This window comes from Lytechinus pictus, chromosome 19, assembly GCF_037042905.1.
Source record: "Lytechinus pictus isolate F3 Inbred chromosome 19, Lp3.0, whole genome shotgun sequence".
Lineage (NCBI taxonomy): Eukaryota > Metazoa > Echinodermata > Echinoidea > Temnopleuroida > Toxopneustidae > Lytechinus > Lytechinus pictus.
The window spans coordinates 14884660-14905094 of record NC_087263.1 but is presented as its reverse complement, the minus strand read 5'-3'; the positions used below and the strand labels follow the sequence as shown (position 1 = coordinate 14905094).

The following is a 20435-nucleotide window of genomic DNA, read 5'->3' as shown; positions in this document are numbered from 1 at the left end:
ACCCCAATGATGGATCAGAGGATAAAAGGAGACAAGGGCTTACGTCCCTCCTCCATCCCACAGGTGTATACCATGAATAGAAAGCACCCACAAAAACTACTCGCTTGGGATTTTATATGGGTGCCCTACGCAGAAGAGCCAATAGGGATTGAATAGAAGTCAAAGAGGGGTAATAGTAGGAGTGGCAGAGGGGTAATACCACCGGTATATAGAAACTTTGAGGGGTGCGTGATGGGTCATTCAGTCAGGGGGCTCAAGCTGTGTGGGAGATAGATGACTGGAGGGGTAGAAAAGAATCGTTGTGGTTTATATTGGGACTTCTCGTCTTATGCTCCGCCTCCACAAATGCTTTGAACTTGATGGTCAATGGATGTCCTTATAGTTTTTCTGCTGGAGCTATATTCCCTGATTCTGATGTGATGCTCGACCCATTCTGAAATGGAGTTCTCTCTATCTTTTTAAAACCTTGGATATAATTGGATCTGCATGCCTAATATATTTATTTGTATTGACTGACAGCAGTGGATTTATATGCATTTTTAGTGGAATGAATTTGATGGAATGATAATGGTTTCATAATATTTAGAAATCTTCATCTACCAGTTTGAAGTTGCTTGGCAACAGAATCAACTTGAAACTTAAGATTAGAAATTGCTTTAAAACTGCTCAGGATCAACTGGAGTGGATTTTAATTGCTTGGATTAGAAGAGCATCGATTCTAATTTCCTACATTTTATGAATTCATTTCCAGTTTGCAATGGTGCCATATTAAAGCATCAACATCTCAATAGACAGACAAATTTTTTTGTCAAAAATTTTGTGGCAAGTTCAGGAATAGGTCTTCAGTTTATCTCATAGTTCCAGGATCTTATTAAGACTCAGTAACGATGACATCGGGACCGGTCTCAGTCCCATATGGGGGATATAGACCCTATTACCATCCAGAGGTATATCTAGCTTCTGTTAAAATCCATTCAAAACTTTTGATATACCATATTCCCTTCATAGACAGGAAAAGGGTTTTTGCAAAACCTTGATTCACAGTCTTATGTTTGCATTCAAACATTTTATTTATACTTATTAATTTTATACCTTTCAATAATCGCTTCATAAATGTCCCTATATCAAACATTAAAGATTTGGCTAAGGGTAAGTGATATGAGTTATACGCTTGTAACATTCCAATATACAAATGTGTAATGATCATCATTTTTCCAACTTCTATTTTTTACCAAAAGACAAAATGTTTCAACGTTACATTGGAACATCGCAGACAAGGTCAAGTCAACTTTCTCAACTTTGCCATAATTATAAACACTTTGATCGCGGGCATCAACAGGAGGGCAAGACATTGGGGAAATATATTGCATAAAAGATTTTAAAACAGGAAATTGGTTTTTAACAGAATTTGTAAAGAATGTTGTGTTCTCCAGCCTTTTGATTGCCGCTCTTTTATTCTCAATGATAGCATTTCCTTTGATTCTTTTTTCATCCCCAGGCCCACGTGGTGGCAGCCTTTGAGCAGAGTCTGTCCAACATGACCAACCGGCTGCAGCGCCTGACCTCCACAGCCGACCAGAAGGACAGCGAGCTCCAGGACTTGCGGGAGAAGATCGAGCAGCTGAAGGTGGCCCACATCAGCAACACTCAGGGACTACTCTCCAATGGCATATCCAACGGAGGGGTGAACGGCCAGAAGAAATCCAGTAGCATCCAAGCAAGGGAAAACACAGGTCAGTGCCTATTTCGATCATCTAAACAAAGCAGCGGGGAAAAGCCATTGGGAAAGATGTTTAGCATGATTCCTAAGAAATTCTAGAGAGATCGATTGAACAACCTCATCAATACCGATATAGGCAAACATGAAAATCAGTCCAAGTGTTGAACTTTTTTTAAATGGGGCCCTGTTGAAATGGTTTATAAACGCATTGCAAGAAATTCAAAATCGATCCCAAGTCAATACTGCTTGAGTCGCCAAATCAATTGTAAATTCTGGCAATGAATGCAAATTTGCAACACTTTGCGTACTTCGAACCAGACAATATCTGTGCAAACCCAAATGGAAATTACAGGATTCATTTGCCAATTGCTGATCTGCTTCTAGTAACCGAATATAAGGCCTGTATTGCTTTGATGTAGTCAGAATTCATGTATCAGTTGATATCTGCAATCCATAGCTACTGAGTTTCTTGAAACTCCCATTGGTTCTGAAGCCATAAACACTGCTTGGCCAAAGCAGCTTGTGTACATACATATATAGTTCTCTGTATTTGTTTGTGGGCCTCTGTGTTTTGCTTCTTGCCTTTTAGGAAGTCCTTTGTCAATATTTGTCTTCAGAAACAAACAAAAGAGCATCTTCAAGAGGACACCTGGTGTTTGTGTCACCATGTGAAGATTGCTCATGGATCAGAAACAATGAGGTGTGAACCCCCAAGAGATCTCCTAGTCAACCAGTTATGGTAATGACAAAGACTTTAACAAGAAGGGCCATTTCCATTACCACAACCATTCTTTGCTCACCCAACCAAAACTCCCAAAATCAAGACATTGTTAATCCTTTTTGTCTATTGAAGCGGAGCAGATCTACCTTCCTCGGTGACTTACTAGAATTTGAATTTCAAATGTTAAGAGATAAGGATATATCAAATATTGTTAATATCGTTCATGTAGCCATTGAACATGGTGATCAAGGATTTAATCTTGAGGTGGTCCGACATTACCCTAGCGTGACCTCTCACAATACTCACACTCGAGAGATTTCATACTGATGGTTTTCATGTACACTTTGGTGGATGGTGGCAATCTTGCCAAAGTCTTGCTCAAATCTTGTCAAAAGATATTCAAATCCTCGCCCCGCTCCAGGTTCAAAGCCGGGGGACTGGTCCACTGATTCGTGCACAACCTCTCTCCAATGTTTCTCACAAACGTTCTTGACATTAACTTATCAAAAGTAGGGTACATTTTTTTCGGGAAGGGGGCAAAGTAGTAGATGTAGTTTGCTCTGCAAGCCCTTATTTTTGAGAAAAATGGTCTGAATCTGCAGCCTTAGGTCTCAGCTATTGGGACTTGCATGCTGAAGCCTCCTGATACATTCTGAAAATGAAATAGCATATTTTTTAATACTAAATAGGTTCATTATTGCGGATTGAAATAATCGCTAGAGGGTATTCATTTGTCTCGCAATCTACTATGGTCAACAAGGAAATTCGTGATCACTCTCGCAAAAAGTGTTCACTGGCTTTCTAGGAAATTCGTGATCACTCTCGCAAAAAGCTAGTGTTCACTAGCTTACAAGTTCACGAGCTTTCGAGTGCCGCTGCAACTCTTTATCAAGTGACATATTTTTTATTTTGGATTTTGAGGCATGTATATTAAATTATGAATATCTACGCCTTTTGTATTTGTGCAAGCAAGTTGTACTAGTATTTGTGCTAGACTTGTTTCATTTCGTAACCCCCTTGTTGGTTAAAGTTTCAATCAGGGTCTGTACATGGAGACTACAGTAGATACACCCCGCTTCATTTGATTCGCTCAGTCTACATCTACTGCAGAGGTACTGTAGGCATATTGAATGAAGTGAAGTTTAGATGACTGGATAAAGCTTACATTTCTCCGATAGTGTCTGTTCATGAAATAAGTGGATTTAATTACAAATTTGCATGCAAATTGAACAAGTACTCTCCAATTATTCATCATCTCTTGAACAAGATTAGAAGGATTGTCTGAAGTGGTAATGTCAATTATGTGGTGGATTTGAAATAGGCTGATATAAATTGTTATATTCTAGATGGTTGAATTCTGTAACTCCCACAGCCTACATACAAGAGCCATCCGGTTTCAGTTAGCAATAGAATACACACTATTTTGACTGAAGAAGAATTAACCTGTTGCATATTACAATAACAGGTTGGTCCTTGTCTAAAGCCTATGGGAATCACAGAATTCAGGTTAACCCATTGCCTACTAGAACCGGGTAGTCGCTGCACAAAGTGTATGGGAATTATAGAATTAAGTAGTCAACTGGTTCACTCATCGCCGAGTGATCCCTGTACCTAGACTATGGGGAAAAACAGAATTCAGTAGTAATCATGCTAACCCATTGCTACCGGAACCAAATGGTCCCTATACAAAGCCTATGAGATGTATAAATTTCACTAGTCAACAGGTTAACACATGCTAACTGGAACTAGGTGATCGATGTACAAAGCCTACAGGAATTAATCAATTCAGTCATGAACAAGTTAAACTATTGCCTTCTGAAATCAGTTGGTCCCTGACTGCAAAGTCTATGCCAGTTGCATCAATCAGTAGTCAACGGGTTAACCCATTGCTTACTGTAACACTGCCATCTCTGCACAAAGCCTATATGGGGAGAAACAGAATTCAGTAGTCAGCAGATTAACCCATTGCCTACCTTGGCTGGTTTGTCCCTATTAAAAGCCTATGGCCCGTATTCTGAAGTCGGGTTTAACTTAAAACTCAGGTTTAAAGTTGTGGTTTAAGTATGGATAGCCAATTGTTACATAAATCACTAACAGTAGAGATATCATATTTCAGCTCATTTGGCTCTCAAATCATTCATAATTGTCTAGGAAGTATAAATAGATGATTGTCTTCACCGTCGATGAATCAGGAAAGAGCACAGTAAACATAAGAAACATACAACTTAATAAAAATGTTGACACTTTTGGCTTCCCATAATTTTGGCTTCCCATAATTTTACCACAGTAAGACGATGGTCTAAGTTAAACCTGACTTCAGAATACGGGCCTATGGGTATTACAGAATTCAGTAGAAATTAGAATCCGTTTTGAATCCACCCCGAGTCACACCCCACTGCACTTGACAATGCAGCCTTCAATGTCAGCCGAGTAATTAAGAATGTTATTGATTTACAGGACGGGGGATCCACTGGTTTCATGAGACCATGCGATCCGATGCTCAGAGATTCATGACTGCATTATCAATGGCGCCAGTCAATCTGCAACGGCTTAAGATACTCAATTCTTAATTGATCATTATCATGGGCTCTGTGGATTTTAATTAAAGACAAGCCGGTGGTATTAACTGACCAAGTGGTATTTAGTATTAGTTGAGTACATGTATCCCCATCAGCTGCTGATAATTTGTATGTCATTGATATATATCTCAGTATTTGTTAACTCTGGTGCCACTGTATTCCAATAACAATGTTTTCTTGGCATATTTCAGAAAAATCAAACTTTACCCGTATCCATACGCGTGCGGCAAGACAATTCTAGGAACAATTGTATTCTTTTTGTTATTTTCCTATTTATAGTGACATTTCATCTTAGATATGTGATAAGTCTTGTGTATTTCACTTTCATGGGTCGTAAGTAAAGCGCAGCAAATGTTCTTAAAACTTTTTCTTTTCTTCAAATCCTATGAATGTCATCTCTGTGATAAGAGACTTGCGAGTCAATGTTTTCCCTGCCCAATCACTTAAGTGTATATTACATTTCAATAGGGGGTGGTAAATTTCCAATATAAAGCCCAACACCAAACAAAGAAATAGTCCAAGAAGAAACTTCTTGCCAGTTTGATTTAGTTATAACATGTCAACAGTGTTCTGTCATGATGGATTTGGAAGTTAATGTTTCATAGGGAGGGGGGAGGCTCTTAAGGTCACCATGGAGTTTCAATGCACCCTCCTGCTCCCCTCTCAGTCCCCTGTGGGTGTGTCTAACTGCATGGCATCACCTTGTATTTTGGCCATATTTCATTGATTAGGGGTTTGATACAGAGGTTATTAGATGTACCCATGAACTTAAAAAGAATCTACACCCCTACAGGGGTGCTGAAGGGGTGTCTACACGTGACCCTTTTATTCCAGCCCTCCTTCATCATGTGAGTGGGTAATGAATGTACCCATGACCTCCAAGAGAACCTTAACTGTTCCCCTCTATACACCCCTCCAGGGGTGTCCGCCTTTGTACCCCCTTATGACTGGTCTTCTTTAATTTTGGGAGTTTTAACAGGAGGTTCAGGTACCACTGGTCTTCCAAAGAACTTACTATGTACCCCTACAAGGGCATCTGCCCCTACACCTTTGTCCGGATTCTCACCTCTCCACGAACATTCTGGTACCAATGATCTTCAAATGGGGCCTCTCTGCACCCCTACGAGGGTGCCTGCCCTCACCCCTCCACAAGCACTCTGGTACCAATGATCTTCCAATGGACCCCTCAGCACCCCTACAGGGGCGTTTGCCCTCACCCCTTTGTTCTGGTTCTCACCCCTACCTGGATGACTCCTGGGGATTTATGTAGGGCCAATCTAAAGTGTCAGAGTACAATCAAGAGATTAGCCCATTATCGCCCTATAGTCTGAATTCCAAGCCCTGACATGACTGTAGAAAGCATGTTCCTACATGTAGTTCATCTGTAATCTGTACATGACTTTCACCGTGCAGCTAGTGAAATTTTCTGCCTATGCAGACTCTTTACCCATCATAACAGTTAACACCAAGGATATCACCAACATCACAAAACACAACCAAGTTTAGCCTATGTACATGTAGTAATTTCCCTGTCTTCATAAGATATGGACTCCTCTTTTGTAATGTTTAGAAATAGTAGTCCCCAGCCAGGGAAGAGAGTCCCCAACTGAAGACGAGATTGCCAAATACCATCTGATTCTTTTTTCTGAGGACATAGAAGATGAGGATGACAGTGTACTTATTAGTTTTGTAAAATGAATGCGAAACAAGACCTCAATTAATAGTGGACACCAGTTGTGGCAATGACGACAAAACAAATTTTCACAAAATCCAGTCAAATTACCACATGTGCCAAATGATTCTGGAAGGAAATTATCAAAAGCATGGTAATGAGCAAAGTTAAGCAAGGTATCCCGGTCATTAGATGAGTATTTTTCAGAGTAATTTTTTTGTGTACCGCCATTTGCCTCCATGTTGGTTACAATTGTATTTCCAGTGTACGCTGGGTTTTGAGCCTACTCAAATTCCAGCTAGTTTCATTGTTCTGCACTGGAAAGTTTTGGCTTGCATACTCTAAATGCAAGTGTTGTCTTCATTATAGCTATTTCAGTACTGTGTTATTATAGCAATTCGCCTTGGTTTAATAGATTTACTTTAAGAATTATTACTCATTCCTCACTATTAGAGCTTGACTTTGAGACTATTACTACCATTCATGCACAGGGGCGCAACTTTGCACCCCTATGAGTCATCAGTCGTAGCCTTGCAGAGGGCGACTTTTGCTCCCCTCTATTGGTGTTGTTTGGGGATCGCTGGGACGTCCCTGGTAATTTGGGGGAGATGTTGTCAAGAGGTGACATTGTGAAATGTAGAACTTGCTGAGAATGTTAGTTTCTTAGCATCGTAAAGTCAGGATGGCCAAAATGAAGGCTGGAGTTTAGTACATGTAAAGCATTTTGGATATACATGTAGTGTGCTGATGTGGTAAATATCTCCTTTGCTTATTCTGTTTCAATTTTTTTTTTACTATTTACACTTTTTACTATTTACACATGTACTCCTACCCCAGAGTATATCATAACTTTGAATTCTCCCTAAAAATGTTGATTTATTCGAGTGAGGTGAAAACGACATAGATGTTTCTTTTTATAACATGTATGTGACAAAATCACTCTCAATTGTATGTCAAAGTCATACATGGATTGATTTGACTTGCCATTGAGTCATTTTTCAGCTGATAAGACACACCATTCCCAGTCTAATTCATTCCGAATCTGGGTCACTTTATCTGGGAATATTTAAGTTTACTCCCAGCTGACCCCATTCAGAGTCAAATTTGACTCTGCAGAAATAAGAGTGCAAGAAATATAATGGAAGATCCAGGACTTGATCTACATTGTAAAACCGGTCTTCCATTACTATGTACACGGCTCAAACTGAAGGCTTGCTTCGCAGTAGTGACGCTGCAAGTCTCTTCTTCATTCATTCATTTGTTCGCCTTTGTTTATATTTGATGTTTAATTATTGTCTCCTCTGTGCAAGCAGTTAACATTGGATTTTGAGCTTTGCATGAATAACAGTCGTTAGTGCTGCCATTGGGCGGTAGATATTTGTCATGTCTTCACGAGGGGCTTCTACACCAGTCTGAGTGCAAAAGAGGCACGCATTTTGTATTTTAATAGCCAGTGTGAAAGCTTGTGATATCTTATGTTGTAGGAATGGAATACCCGCATTATTAGCAGGTACTGTACATGGTTGCTGAATGTTTGCAGATATTTGTCAAGGTTGCATTGATATTTGGGATGTGAAAGCCAATTGCATTAACTTCTAGACTTTTGGATTTGAATATTTTTTGATAGGGTAAAGTAACTTTACTTATTCTGTCGGGCACATTTCTATATCACAGCACGATTGAGACTATTGAAAGGACGCAATGATAGGGGCATGGAGGTCCATAGATAGGGAATCTATAAGGATTCATTTTTAACCTTGAACTTATTATGTTGGACAATAAGAATGTGCATCATTTGTGATCAGAATGCAAGTCTTGTGGCAAGTTTGTATTATTCCCAGGACATTATCTTGTTTATGCAGTTGTGAACCCAAGAATGAAAACAGAAAATGTGCCCTTTTTAGGGTCTAAAAGAGTTCTTGTAGTTATCAGATATTTTTTGTGACTGGGTGGATGTGAAATCACCTGCTGAAGCCTCAGAGCCAGTGTTTCATCATCGTTCGGTGGTAGATTCGCAAATGAGCGGTTTTTCTTTCTGTAGATTAGGATAGAACAATCCGTCCTTCTACCAATATCAAACGCTCTTGGTCTTTGAGGGTCAACTGCAATTGGTCGGCTGATAGATACTGAAGACATGGAACAGTTCCTTTGTAATTGATCAATGTAGCCATGGATTTGCCCCGCCAGTCTCGCTACTAGGATTGATTTTGCCAGAGTGGCCGACTCTCTGATGGAATATACATGACCTACTGTACATGTACATGTGTGTTTACCTGTAGGCGTACATGCTTTTAGCAGTGAGTTGTAATGCTGATCTATAGTATTAGCCCTTATGTTTTCCTCTGAAGGAATAGTGCAAAAATTTTGTGTGCCAATTTTGCATTGGGGAAATAATCCACCTCCATCATTATACCAAGAATCGGGTAATAAGAATATGAAATATATTTCAATTTCCAGAAAGGGGTGGAAATATTCATTAAGTGGGAGAAATGGCTAAACTCTTGAGTGCCACAGCAATTTATTGAATCAAGGGACGGTGTAATATACTCCATTGACAATTAACTCAGAAAATTTCCCCTTGCTTTTTCATCAATTTTCGGTGGTTTTTGTTGAGAGTTTTTTTTTCCATAATTCATATTAAGAGTTTTCCTTCACATACCTTTTATTGTTATAAACTAGGCCTACTTGTCAATAGAGTTGCTTGAAGTTTTGACTGCTGCTACACACCACATGATATTTTTATGGTTTTTTTTTTTTCATGTCTCTGAATATTTCATGAAGGTATTAATTCATTTTAATCTACATGTATAGCTACTCATTATCTGTGAGTACATGATTCAATCAAATGCCTCTGTCGATCTAAATTCCAAACCTCATCGCGTTTCCTATCGTGTCTTTTGAGAGTTATATTTGGTAACTCTCGAATCCACCATCACCCTGAACTGATATGAAGTCCCGTCAAATGCTGTTTGTCCGTCGTGAAAGTGAATTTTTGATGAGAGCAAACGGCCTACGCAAGTGGGCATGAATTTACAATAAGCAGAAGTAAGGGTAGACTTTCAGTTCAAAAAAGATCTGAGTAAAATGTGTGCCCAGACATTGGGATAAGATATTTTTTTATAGGCATTAAGGCATCACTGAAACCTACCGTTCAACTTTTTTGTATCATACAGTTAAATTCTATTGTCCAGATGTAATATTTTATCACCTGACTTCACAATTAAATATCTAAAAGAGGGCAGAACTTTAAATATGTTCATTTTCTGGTGGGGTTCACTAACTATTTAGCACCACTGTATAAAGATTTTGCCTAGGGGCACAAGTTAAAATTTGCAAGATTTAATCATATCTACATGTATAGGCCTATATTGTTTGATGTCAAAAGATCTTTTTAAAAGGTATTCAAGTACCTTTTCAATCTTTAAAATTGCCAATATTTGAAAATGTTGCATTCACCTCTTTAATGTTCATATTTTTAAATGGCTAGTTTACAATGACCTACATTACGTGTGTAATCCCTGTGATACACAGTCCTATATAGTCTGAAAGTTTTTCCAATTTATTTTCAACTCTAACTTTCTCCTCACAAGAGAGAAAAAATAAGAACTAAATTATGGTATGTGCATTGTATGTTAGATTATTAATTGTAGCGGAGCAGGTAAACCAACACTTCGTGTTGTTGTGGGATGGATTGCAGGAGATGGATGGTATCTTGTATATCCCAGATCCAAGGAAAAATAAAAATTGATTGGCCGAGTACATGAGAAAGCAAAGTAGGGGGGATTACATGTCTTGCAGTGACTTTTAAGATGGTTTCTTTTACTCCGGCATGCATGCACATACTCTTTATGGGAGCCAAGGGAAATGAGAACCGTTTTCGTATTCACCGCCATGCTCCGCAGCCGGCGAGGCCACGGCTCGATGTTTACGGACCGGGGAATTCAATACGAGTCTGAGGATATAGCAAAGATGTCTCGTAATTACCTCCTTTTTCAAGGGAAAAAAAACTTTAGATGCCTTGGAAGTGTACTTTTGTCCATCTTCAATATCTTGATGCTGTTTGTGTAGGCCTATACATTAATTACTGCTACTCGCTCACACTATTATGTATGAATTAGAGGTCAGTGACATTACAGTATTGAGTAAATGGTTGATTCGTCTATTGGGTAACGTCTGGCTGTGGGTTCAACGTTTTTAGGGGGAATATCATGCAAATTATAATAAGAACAATAAGAGATTATTGCTCAACAAATATCCCATTACAATGTTGTGATGTATTTTGTACTGTTTCATTTTTAAGGCATGTCGGATGCCTAATGATGATTAAGTTGAAAATTATGTACTTTGGATTGTTTTTTAATTAGTTTGGTACGAAAGGTCATATGACCTGTCATGTGTACAATAAAAATAAAATTGAAAATTCTACACGTTGTGTTTTGTTTTTGAGTAGGCAGAAGGTTGTATGTTCCGCCAGAAATCCAATAATAATTGAAAACTATATATTTTCTATTGCTTTCTGTAGGTCCAGAAGGTTGTATGACCCATCAAAAGTACAATTGTAATTGAAAAACTATGTGTTTTGTTTTAATTAGGTACAGAAGGTCTTATGACCCATTAAAAGTACAATAATACATGTAATTGAAAATTATCTCATTTGTACTATTGTTTTGTTTTATTCAGGTACAGAAGGTAGTATGATCCATCAGAAGTACAACAATAAGTTAAACTATGTATTTTCTTTTGTTTTGTTTTGTTTAGGTACAGAAGGTCGTATGACCCGTCAGATGTCCACTGATTCTATGTCGTCATTAGCTAGTATGACAAGCATGTCTAGCGTAGGATCAGCCGTAACAGACACCGAGATGCTGGAATCAAAGAAGAAGAAGAAGAAGAATTGGGTAAGTTTCTCCGCAACGGTCTTCCACATTTTTTGCCCAAAGAGAAATAGCCTACAGCCTGATTTTATAAGGACGTGTAGTCATCTTGTCAAAAGTCTGTGGCATGCCTTTTGGCAGGAATCCCACGTTAAATTGCCAACTCGTCTATTGTCAACTTGTCCACTCACCACGTGGACTACCTTCATTTAGTCTAATGCCTTTTCGTCCATCAACATTTCGTCAAACAACCATTTGATCCAATCATCACTTCGTCTAATCACCAGTTTGTCTATGACCATTTCGCCTCATAACCAGTTGGTCTAATATCCATTTTATTTTCATTCATTTCGCCCAATTAACACTTAGTCCAATTAGACAAAATGGTATATGGACTAAATGGCTATTGGACCAACTGGTTATTAGACAAAATGGTATATGGACTAAATGGCCATTGGACCAACTGGTTATTGGACAAAAAGATGAGTGGATGAAATGGTAATTAGGCCATGGATAGTGGACAAACTGATGGTAGACCAAAATGATAGTAGACGAGTCGGTAATTGGACGAATTGGCAATAGACCAATTGAAAATGAACCAATCCCGCTATGAGGGTACTATGCGTCTTCAATATAGCTCTCCTGCATTGCCCTTTATTTTGACTCCAATGAAATGTGAAGATTCATAGAAAAAGCTACCTGCAGAATTCCTTTTAAAGATGATACCTACTGTCAAAATAAGAGATAAATGACAAGATTCAATTAAGTTAATCTTACTAATGGTATAGAGATTTGGTGAAAACTTTTTTTAAATGTCATCTTGAATTCTTAATATAACTGTAGGTCAACTTGGAAAATCTTACGTCTTCAAGATTTGATGAAGGAAATGAAGCGAAATACTCAAATAAAGTTTTAATTTTCCATGAATATTCAAAGCAATGTGATGCAAGTAAGCTCACTGATTATACCATTAATCCTTGAAATTCAGAAATATAAACGAGTACATGTAAAGTATACTTATTAAGAATAATTTCGTTGTAATTACTAAATTTGGGAACTAATCTGAATTTATTTGATTTCCTTTTTAATGACTAAAAATAAGATTATTGTAATTATTAAATTAAAGAACTAATCTGAATTTATTTAATTTCTTGTTTGTCCATTTAAAGACATCCTCATCTGGTGAAAAGGTAATTTAAAGTTAATGAGTGAATTTGTTATGGTATTTTTTTTTTCTTTCTTTTTTTTTGTAATGGTATTCTTAGTTCAGCATTGTTTATTCCAATGTGCACGTTTGTTTTCTTTCTAATTCTTAATCAGTTTTGTAGTTGATTTTATTAATCTTTTCCTAGTTGCATTTTAGGCTTTAGTTTGTATATCTCACATTTTTGCAGTTTTTTTTTAAATATTTTGTTTATTTCTACATGTAGAAAGAAGACAAACATATCGTATAGCAGAGCTCTGCCTTTATGCAAGCACGCTCTTTCACCTTGACATCTTTTTAATAATTTCTTTTTAGTTCATTTGAAATAGATACACGTATATACTAGCTTGCACCACATATATTGTATCCTAAAAACATTTTCAGCCATTTATTGTTAATGACATGGATTTTAATTTGCTACATTGAGCTCTACAAAATGAAACATGGGATTAAATTAGTACTGTTGATCGTAAATCTTTAGATCCCTGTTCCATTTTTGTCTCACCTGCATAGCAGAGTGAGACTATAGGCGCCGCTTTTCCGACGGCGACGGCGGCGGCGGCGGCGACGGCGGCGGCGGCGGCGGCGTCAACACCAAATCTTAACCTGAGGTTAAGTTTTTGAAATGACAGCATAACTTAGAAAGTATATGGACCTAGTTCATGAAACTTGGCCATAAGGTTAATCAAGTATTACTGAACATCCTGTTTGAGTTTCATGTCACATGACCAAGGTCAAAGGTCATTTAGGGTCAATGAACTTAGACCATGTTGGGGGAATCAACATCAAAATCTTAACCTAAGGTTAAGTTTTTGAAATGTCATCATAACTTAGAAAATATATGGACCTAGTTCATGAAACTTATACATAAGGTTAATCAAGTATCACTGAACATCCTGCATGAGTTTCACGTCACATGACCAAGATCAAAGGTCATTTAGGGTCAATGAACTTTGGCCGAATTGGGGGTATCTGTTGAATTACCATCATAACTTTGAAAGTTTATGGATCTGATTCATGAAACTTGGACATAATAGTAATCAAGTATTACTGAACATCCTGTGCAAGTTTCAGGTCACATGATCAAGGTCAAAGGTCATTTAGGGTCAATGAACTTTGGCCAAATTGGGGTATTTGTTGAATTACAGCCATAAATTTGAAAGTGTGTTGGTCTAGTTCATAAAACTTGGACATAAGAGTAATCAAGTATCACTGAACATCCTGTGCGAGTTTCAGGTCACATGATCAAGGTCAAATGTCATGTAAGGTCAAAGAACTTTGGCCACGTTGGGGGTATTTGTTGAATTGCCATCATATCTCTATAAGTGTATTGGTCTAGTTCATAAAACGTGGAAATACGAGTAACCAAGTATCACTGAACATCTTGTGCGAGTTATAGTAGTTTTCAAAATCAGCACTGCTGCTATATTGAATCGCGTGATGCAGGTGAGACTGCCAGAGGCATTCCACTTGTTTCTATAATTGATTGCTTTTAGAATATTATTGTACAGTATATTCATGGATAATGAAATTCTCCTCCATATAAACCGAGGAATTAGCATTTTCAGTTTTTCACAGTTGTTTTCTTACTTTATTCAGAAGATGTGTGTCTTTCATGCAACTTAAAAAAAAAAATATACAGTACCTAAAATCATTCTATATTAGTCTTTATTCATTTTTGTCTCACCTGCATAGCAGAGTGAGACTATAGGCGCCGCTTTTCCGACGGCGGCGGCGGCGTCAACACCAAATCTTAACCTGAGGTTAAGTTTTTGAAATGACAGCATAACTTAGAAAGTATATGGACCTAGTTCATGAAACTTGGCCATAAGGTTAATCAAGTATTACTGAACATCCTGCCTGAGTTTCATGTCACATGACCAAGGTCAAAGGTCATTTAGGGTCAATGAACTTAGACCATGTTGGGGGAATCAACATCAAAATCTTAACCTAAGGTTAAGTTTTTGAAATGTCATCATAACTTAGAAAATATATGGACCTAGTTCATGAAACTTATACATAAGGTTAATCAAGTATCACTGAACATCCTGCATGAGTTTCACATCACATGACCAAGGTCAAAGGTCATTTAGGGTCAATGAACTTTGGCCGAATTGGGGGTATCTGTTGAATTACCATCATAACTTTGAAAGTTTATGGATCTGATTCATGAAACTTGGACATAATAGTAATCAAGTATTACTGAACATCCTGTGCAAGTTTCAGGTCACATGATCAAGGTCAAAGGTCATTTAGGGTCAATGAACTTTGGCCAAATTGGGGTATTTGTTGAATTACAGCCATAAATTTGAAAGTGTGTTGGTCTAGTTCATAAAACTTGACATAATAGTAATCAAGTATCACTGAACATCCTGTGCGAGTTTCAGGTCACATGATCAAGGTCAAAGGTCATGTAAGGTCAAAGAACTTTGGCCACGTTGGGGGTATTTGTTGAATTGCCATCATATCTCTATAAGTGTATTGGTCTAGTTCATAAAACGTGGAAATAAGAGTAACCAAGTATCACTGAACATCTTGTGCGAGTTATAGTAGTTTTCAAAATCAGCACTGCTGCTATATTGAATCGCGTGATGCAGGTGAGACGGCCAGAGGCATTCCACTTGTCTTTTAATAGGTCTACTAGAGTTTAAACTGCCTGTTTATCAATATTTCTTATTTCAAATACATATATATTTTCCATTTAGAGAGTAATATATTGAGTTTATGATTTTGTGACATTTCGAAGATATGAAGCACATGTAGAATTTAAGTAATATCTAATTCTTTTATACACTTTTATAAACATGTGTTACTTTCATGGGGAGGAGGCTTTGATTTGTAGTTGTTGGGAAAGGGGGCATTATATGTCCTTGCTCTGCCGCCTGCATTTGACAATACATATAGTTTGAATGTGTTTTTCTCTTCTGTATAATATACTGATTCATTGTGTGTGCGTGTGTGTGTTTTCGTGTGGCATTCTATTACAGCACTATGCTATTTTTCATGATTTTTTAAAGTATATTTTTCTGAATTCAAAAAATGTTTGACAACATTTTTCAAGCTTGTTGAGCTTTGAGCAGATGGTGTATTTTCAGTAAATGATAGTTTAAAAGGGGACACCAGAACTGTACAGCACTGATTCAATTTTTTACTTGTTTTCCCCCCTTTAAAACAAAATATTACATTAAAAAAACAAAATTTACACAAAATGCACATTATATTTTAATTTATTTTGCCTTATTTATTTCCCATTGCATTATTTCTGACTACTTTGGAAGGTCTTTCTCCGGCTCTGAATAATCTGTTTTACAAGAAAAATTACAACAAACTTTTATTCATAACTGTTTGAAAATACTAAGTTAAAAAAAACTTTATCCTTTTACAATGTACCTGTTTCAATCTAAATTATGGTATCAAGCTTTTTTTGGGGTAAAAACACTAGTTTTTATATGCCTAAGTTCCCTAATCAGGCTTGTTGTGTGAACCTAAGATTCATTGTGTGAACACATCCTTTGTTTTTCAGATCCGAAGTTCATTCCGAGCAGCGTTCACTCGTAAGAAGAAGATGAGCGGTACGATAACGGACACGGAAGATATGGAGAGTAACGTATCATTATCGAACGGGAGTATCCCGAGCAATGGGCAGCTTAAAACGTCCGCATCCACCTCAGCGTAAGTTTGGAGTATAATAATAATGATGTATTTCTGGCATATGACGGCTATGTCTCAATATATGGGAACAATCCCATGATGAAGTCTTATTCATTTTTTTTAGGCTTTTCAATAATTTCTTGTCTTGTATAAGAAATTCAAAATCCAGCATTTATTTATTGAGGTTGGTTATAGATTGTTATGATTTCTCGTCTGTATTTCCTTGTAAGATCTCTGACTCACCTGAGGGTAAAGAAATGATCATCAATCTTAAGGAGTGACTGATTTTTGTTTTAGATTGTTATAGTTTCTTGTCTATATTGCTTTATGCTTAGGATATATTGCTCAAGAGTAAAGAAATGATCACCAATCTTTAAAAGGAACTAGTTTTTGTTTTAGATTGTTACAGTTTCTTGTCTGTGTTCCCTTATAGGATCTATGACTCGCCGGAGAGTAAAGAAATGATCACCGATCTTAAGGAGGAACTGATTTTTGTTTTAGATTGTTACATTTTCTTGTCTGTATTTCCTTATAGGATCTATGACTCGCCGGAGAGTAAAGAAATGATCACCGATCTCAAGAAGCAACTGAGGGATAGGGAGAGTAAGTTAACCGATGTCAAGTTAGAGGCCTTGAGTTCACAGCATCAACTCGATCAGCTGAAAGAAGCTATGAACAAAATGAAGGTATGACGGTGTATACTTTTTTTTTGGTGGCAGTTGTGGTAGTGGTGTAGATAGTGGCAGTGGTAGAGGAGAATAGTTGACGATGTCGAAGATGTGGGTTATGTTGGTGTTGGGGGTGGTGGTTATGGTAGTAGTTATGATGGTGGTGAGGGTAGTGATAATGGTGGTGGTTATTGTAGTAGTTATGATGGTGGTGAGGGTAGTGATAATGGTGGTGATGGTGGCAATGATGATGGTGGTGGTGGTGGTGGTGATGATGATGATGATGATGATGGTGGTGGTGATGGTGATAATGGTGATGAAGATGGTGATGGTGGTGATGATGATGATGATGTTGATGATGATGGTGATGATGTTGGTGATGATGTTGGTGATGATGATCGTGATGATGATCGTGATGATGATCGTGATGATGGTGATGATGATGGTGATGGTGATGATGATGGTGATGGTGATGATGATGATGATGATGATGGTGATGATGATGATGGTGGTGGTGGTGGTTTGTAATGGTAATCATGATAATTGCAATCATCTCTCTTTCTCTCTCCTATCCTCACAGAACGAGATGAGTGTATTAAAACAAGAGAACGAGAGATTACAGAGGCAGGTCTCATCCAGAAGATCATTAGAAGCCAACTCTTCTCAAGCTTCCTTGAATTCACTAGGTTCATCAAAGAGACTCAGTAGAGATTCTCTCGGTAAGAAACTCCTTCATCAGTATCGTAACCTTTCAAATATGATATGAATTCACTACAAGACACACTTACCATTGATCCCTGCCCAAATTAGATTAGTCGTAGGGCTTGGTGGGATAAATCTAAATTTCATTAATCACCGAAAGCAATTTCTTTAAGAGAAAGTCTCTCAAATTATCATCAATATCATGAATTGCTGTTACCATTTCATATTGATTAAGAACTATTTTAAGTTCTTGCATAAGCAATCTTACATTGTACATGAAAACTAGCTAAGAATAGCCCCCATGAATAAGCAGATACGGGCCCATGTACATGTATTCATAATTGAAGGCTTTTCAGCTTTAATTGGAAGGACTTCATTATTCCCGCAGGAATCCCACAAGCATCTTTTCATTACAACTAATCACCATCACTAGACTAAACAATAGTGACTGCAGGAAAGCTGCAATCAAAAGACGCATTGTACATGTAGCTAAAAGATGTGGCATACACTTTTGACAATTTGCCTAATGTAATTTTCTTATGAAATTTAATAATTTTTTTTGTTTTTTTTCATTTCAGATCGTCACAGATTAAGTACCCATTCAGACCATGGCAGTCTTGATATCTTATTAGACGATAACTCCGGCATGACGAGCAACAGCAAACGTATCGTCGTCACGGTAGCACTTGGAGGCCTTCAAGATCCGTTGACCCAGCCTACAGTAAGTTCAAAGTTCATTCAAGTAAAAATTAAACTAAGAATGACTCTAGTCTGGTGACCTTTGAAGCTTTGTAATGGTGGGAGAGATTTACGGTTCATTGTGTGTTTAGTGCTGAAAGGACTGTTGGATGATGAAGTGTTAGAGATGAAATGTGAGAAAAAGTTCAAAGTTCATTCAAGTAAAAATTGAAATTAGAATGACTTTATTCCGATGACCTTTGAAGCTTTGTATTGGTGGTACCGATAAGGTGGTAGAGATTTACGGTTTACTGTGTGGTTAGTGCTGAGAAGGACTGTTGGATGGTGAAATGATAGAGATGAAAATGCAAAGCGAGAGAGATGAGATTGAGAAGTATTTTTCATGATAAAAGGTGTTTAATTTGGTATTTTTATGTACATGTAGACTGTATTACAAGGAGAGGGATGTAACTGGACAAAGTGCTTATGAACCATTGACATATGCATTTTTTTTTTCATTGTTTTGTTGAGTAAACATAAATATAGGATCGGTTGTGTGCAGAATGTATTGTATGTGGCCTTTGTGATTATAATTAAGATCTGTTTAAACGAGATGTTGCTGAAGGGGAAAATCTTCACTGTCTTATCTTGTTTTTGTCATTGCTATACAGACGGTCTCCACACCTCTTCAAGAAGTTCTGATAGGTACGATAGGCATCAGTAGCAAGACGAATTGGGACACGTTAGATAGTGTGGTTAGGAGAATATTCAAGGTAAGTCCGTCGCTCCTGTGGAGCAATCTTGAACCCGATTTTAAAGATCACGGTTGTGGTAAAAATAAAAAAATAAAAATCTTTTGTATTTTGGAAATATATCATGAAGAAAAAATTATCCACTTTATAGGTTAGCTCTTGTAGTGCCATCGTATTAAAAATATAACGGGTGCAGCTAAATATGCTTGGCAAACAATTTTGAGTGTAGTCCTATACGCAGACCTGCCAACTTGTACTGATTAGTATTTAGTATTGAAATGAGAGTAATACTAATGGTTTCATTGTAAAATACTGATTTTGTAAGTTTCAGTTTCATATGTTGCCCTTTGCTATTTATTTGACATAACTGATTTCCTCACCAAAATACTGATTTTCAGCTTTTAAATTACTGAAATGTTCTTGTTAGGTTGGCAACTCTGTATACATGCATATTCCTGTGCAGTCCATATGATCTTTGTGGAGGAATTGATGTTTGAAATTGGAAAAATGGACACTGGACATGTCAAACGATTGATTATATACTCTTTGAAATCTTTCTTTGTGATGTCTTCAGGAGTATGTGCTAAGAATAGATCCCGTGACCAACCTAGGCCTAAGTTCTGAAAGCATCATGTGCTACGTAGTGGGTGAGATCATGAGGACGAAGGAATCGGAATCACCGGAACTTCTACCCTGCGGGTATCTCGTCGGAGAAAACATTTCCATCAGGATATTCGTGAAAGGTAAGGGCCATTTTTCACCAGCAGCCAGCTGGGAAAAGAAGAAACATGGGAGCTTAGGGTAATTTGTTCCTACACATAGTAAAAAAAAATGTTTATCGGTTCAATAAAAAGTGTACAGGGGACTCTCCTTTATTCAATTCTCTTGCGACCACAGAAATCTAAGATATTTTGCATATTCTCGGACCATGACTGCTGTGATAGCTGAAAGGATAAGCGTGAAATCGAATTTAGCATGACTATGAGCAAATAGTAGAATCGAATGATCTTCATTGTTTCTTTTCCCTTTTATCCTCAGATCATTTACAGAACAGCTGCGATTCCTTGGTGTTCGAGACCCTCATCCCGAAGCCCATCATGCAACGCTATGTATCCCTTCTCATGGAACATAGACGGATCATCATGTGCGGACCCAGCGGGACGGGAAAGACGTACCTGGCACAGAAACTTGCAGAGTACATAGTCCACAGGTAC

The 20435-nt window shown here is 37.6% G+C and overlaps 1 protein-coding gene across 3 annotated transcripts in view; it reads left to right on the top strand.

Annotated features, from left to right (window-relative positions):
* The first annotated feature begins 238 nt into the window (after nucleotides 1-238).
* Nucleotides 239-20435, top strand: part of LOC129282810 (neuron navigator 2-like) — a 30664-nt gene continuing 10467 nt past the window's right edge. For 2 of the 3 annotated variants that reach the window (XM_064113677.1, XM_064113679.1), the window contains exons 1-11: nucleotides 239-947; nucleotides 1499-1733; nucleotides 11451-11590; nucleotides 12736-12756; nucleotides 16294-16442; nucleotides 16957-17107; nucleotides 17670-17808; nucleotides 18370-18512; nucleotides 19141-19242; nucleotides 19796-19964; nucleotides 20260-20431. In XM_064113677.1, the coding sequence (XP_063969747.1) occupies nucleotides 888-947; nucleotides 1499-1733; nucleotides 11451-11590; nucleotides 12736-12756; nucleotides 16294-16442; nucleotides 16957-17107; nucleotides 17670-17808; nucleotides 18370-18512; nucleotides 19141-19242; nucleotides 19796-19964; nucleotides 20260-20431 (1481 nt within the window). In that variant the 5' untranslated portion in view covers nucleotides 239-887. The remainder of the gene's footprint in view (nucleotides 948-1498; nucleotides 1734-11450; nucleotides 11591-12735; nucleotides 12757-16293; nucleotides 16443-16956; nucleotides 17108-17669; nucleotides 17809-18369; nucleotides 18513-19140; nucleotides 19243-19795; nucleotides 19965-20259; nucleotides 20432-20435) is intronic. The other variant, XM_064113678.1, reaches the window with a different exon arrangement.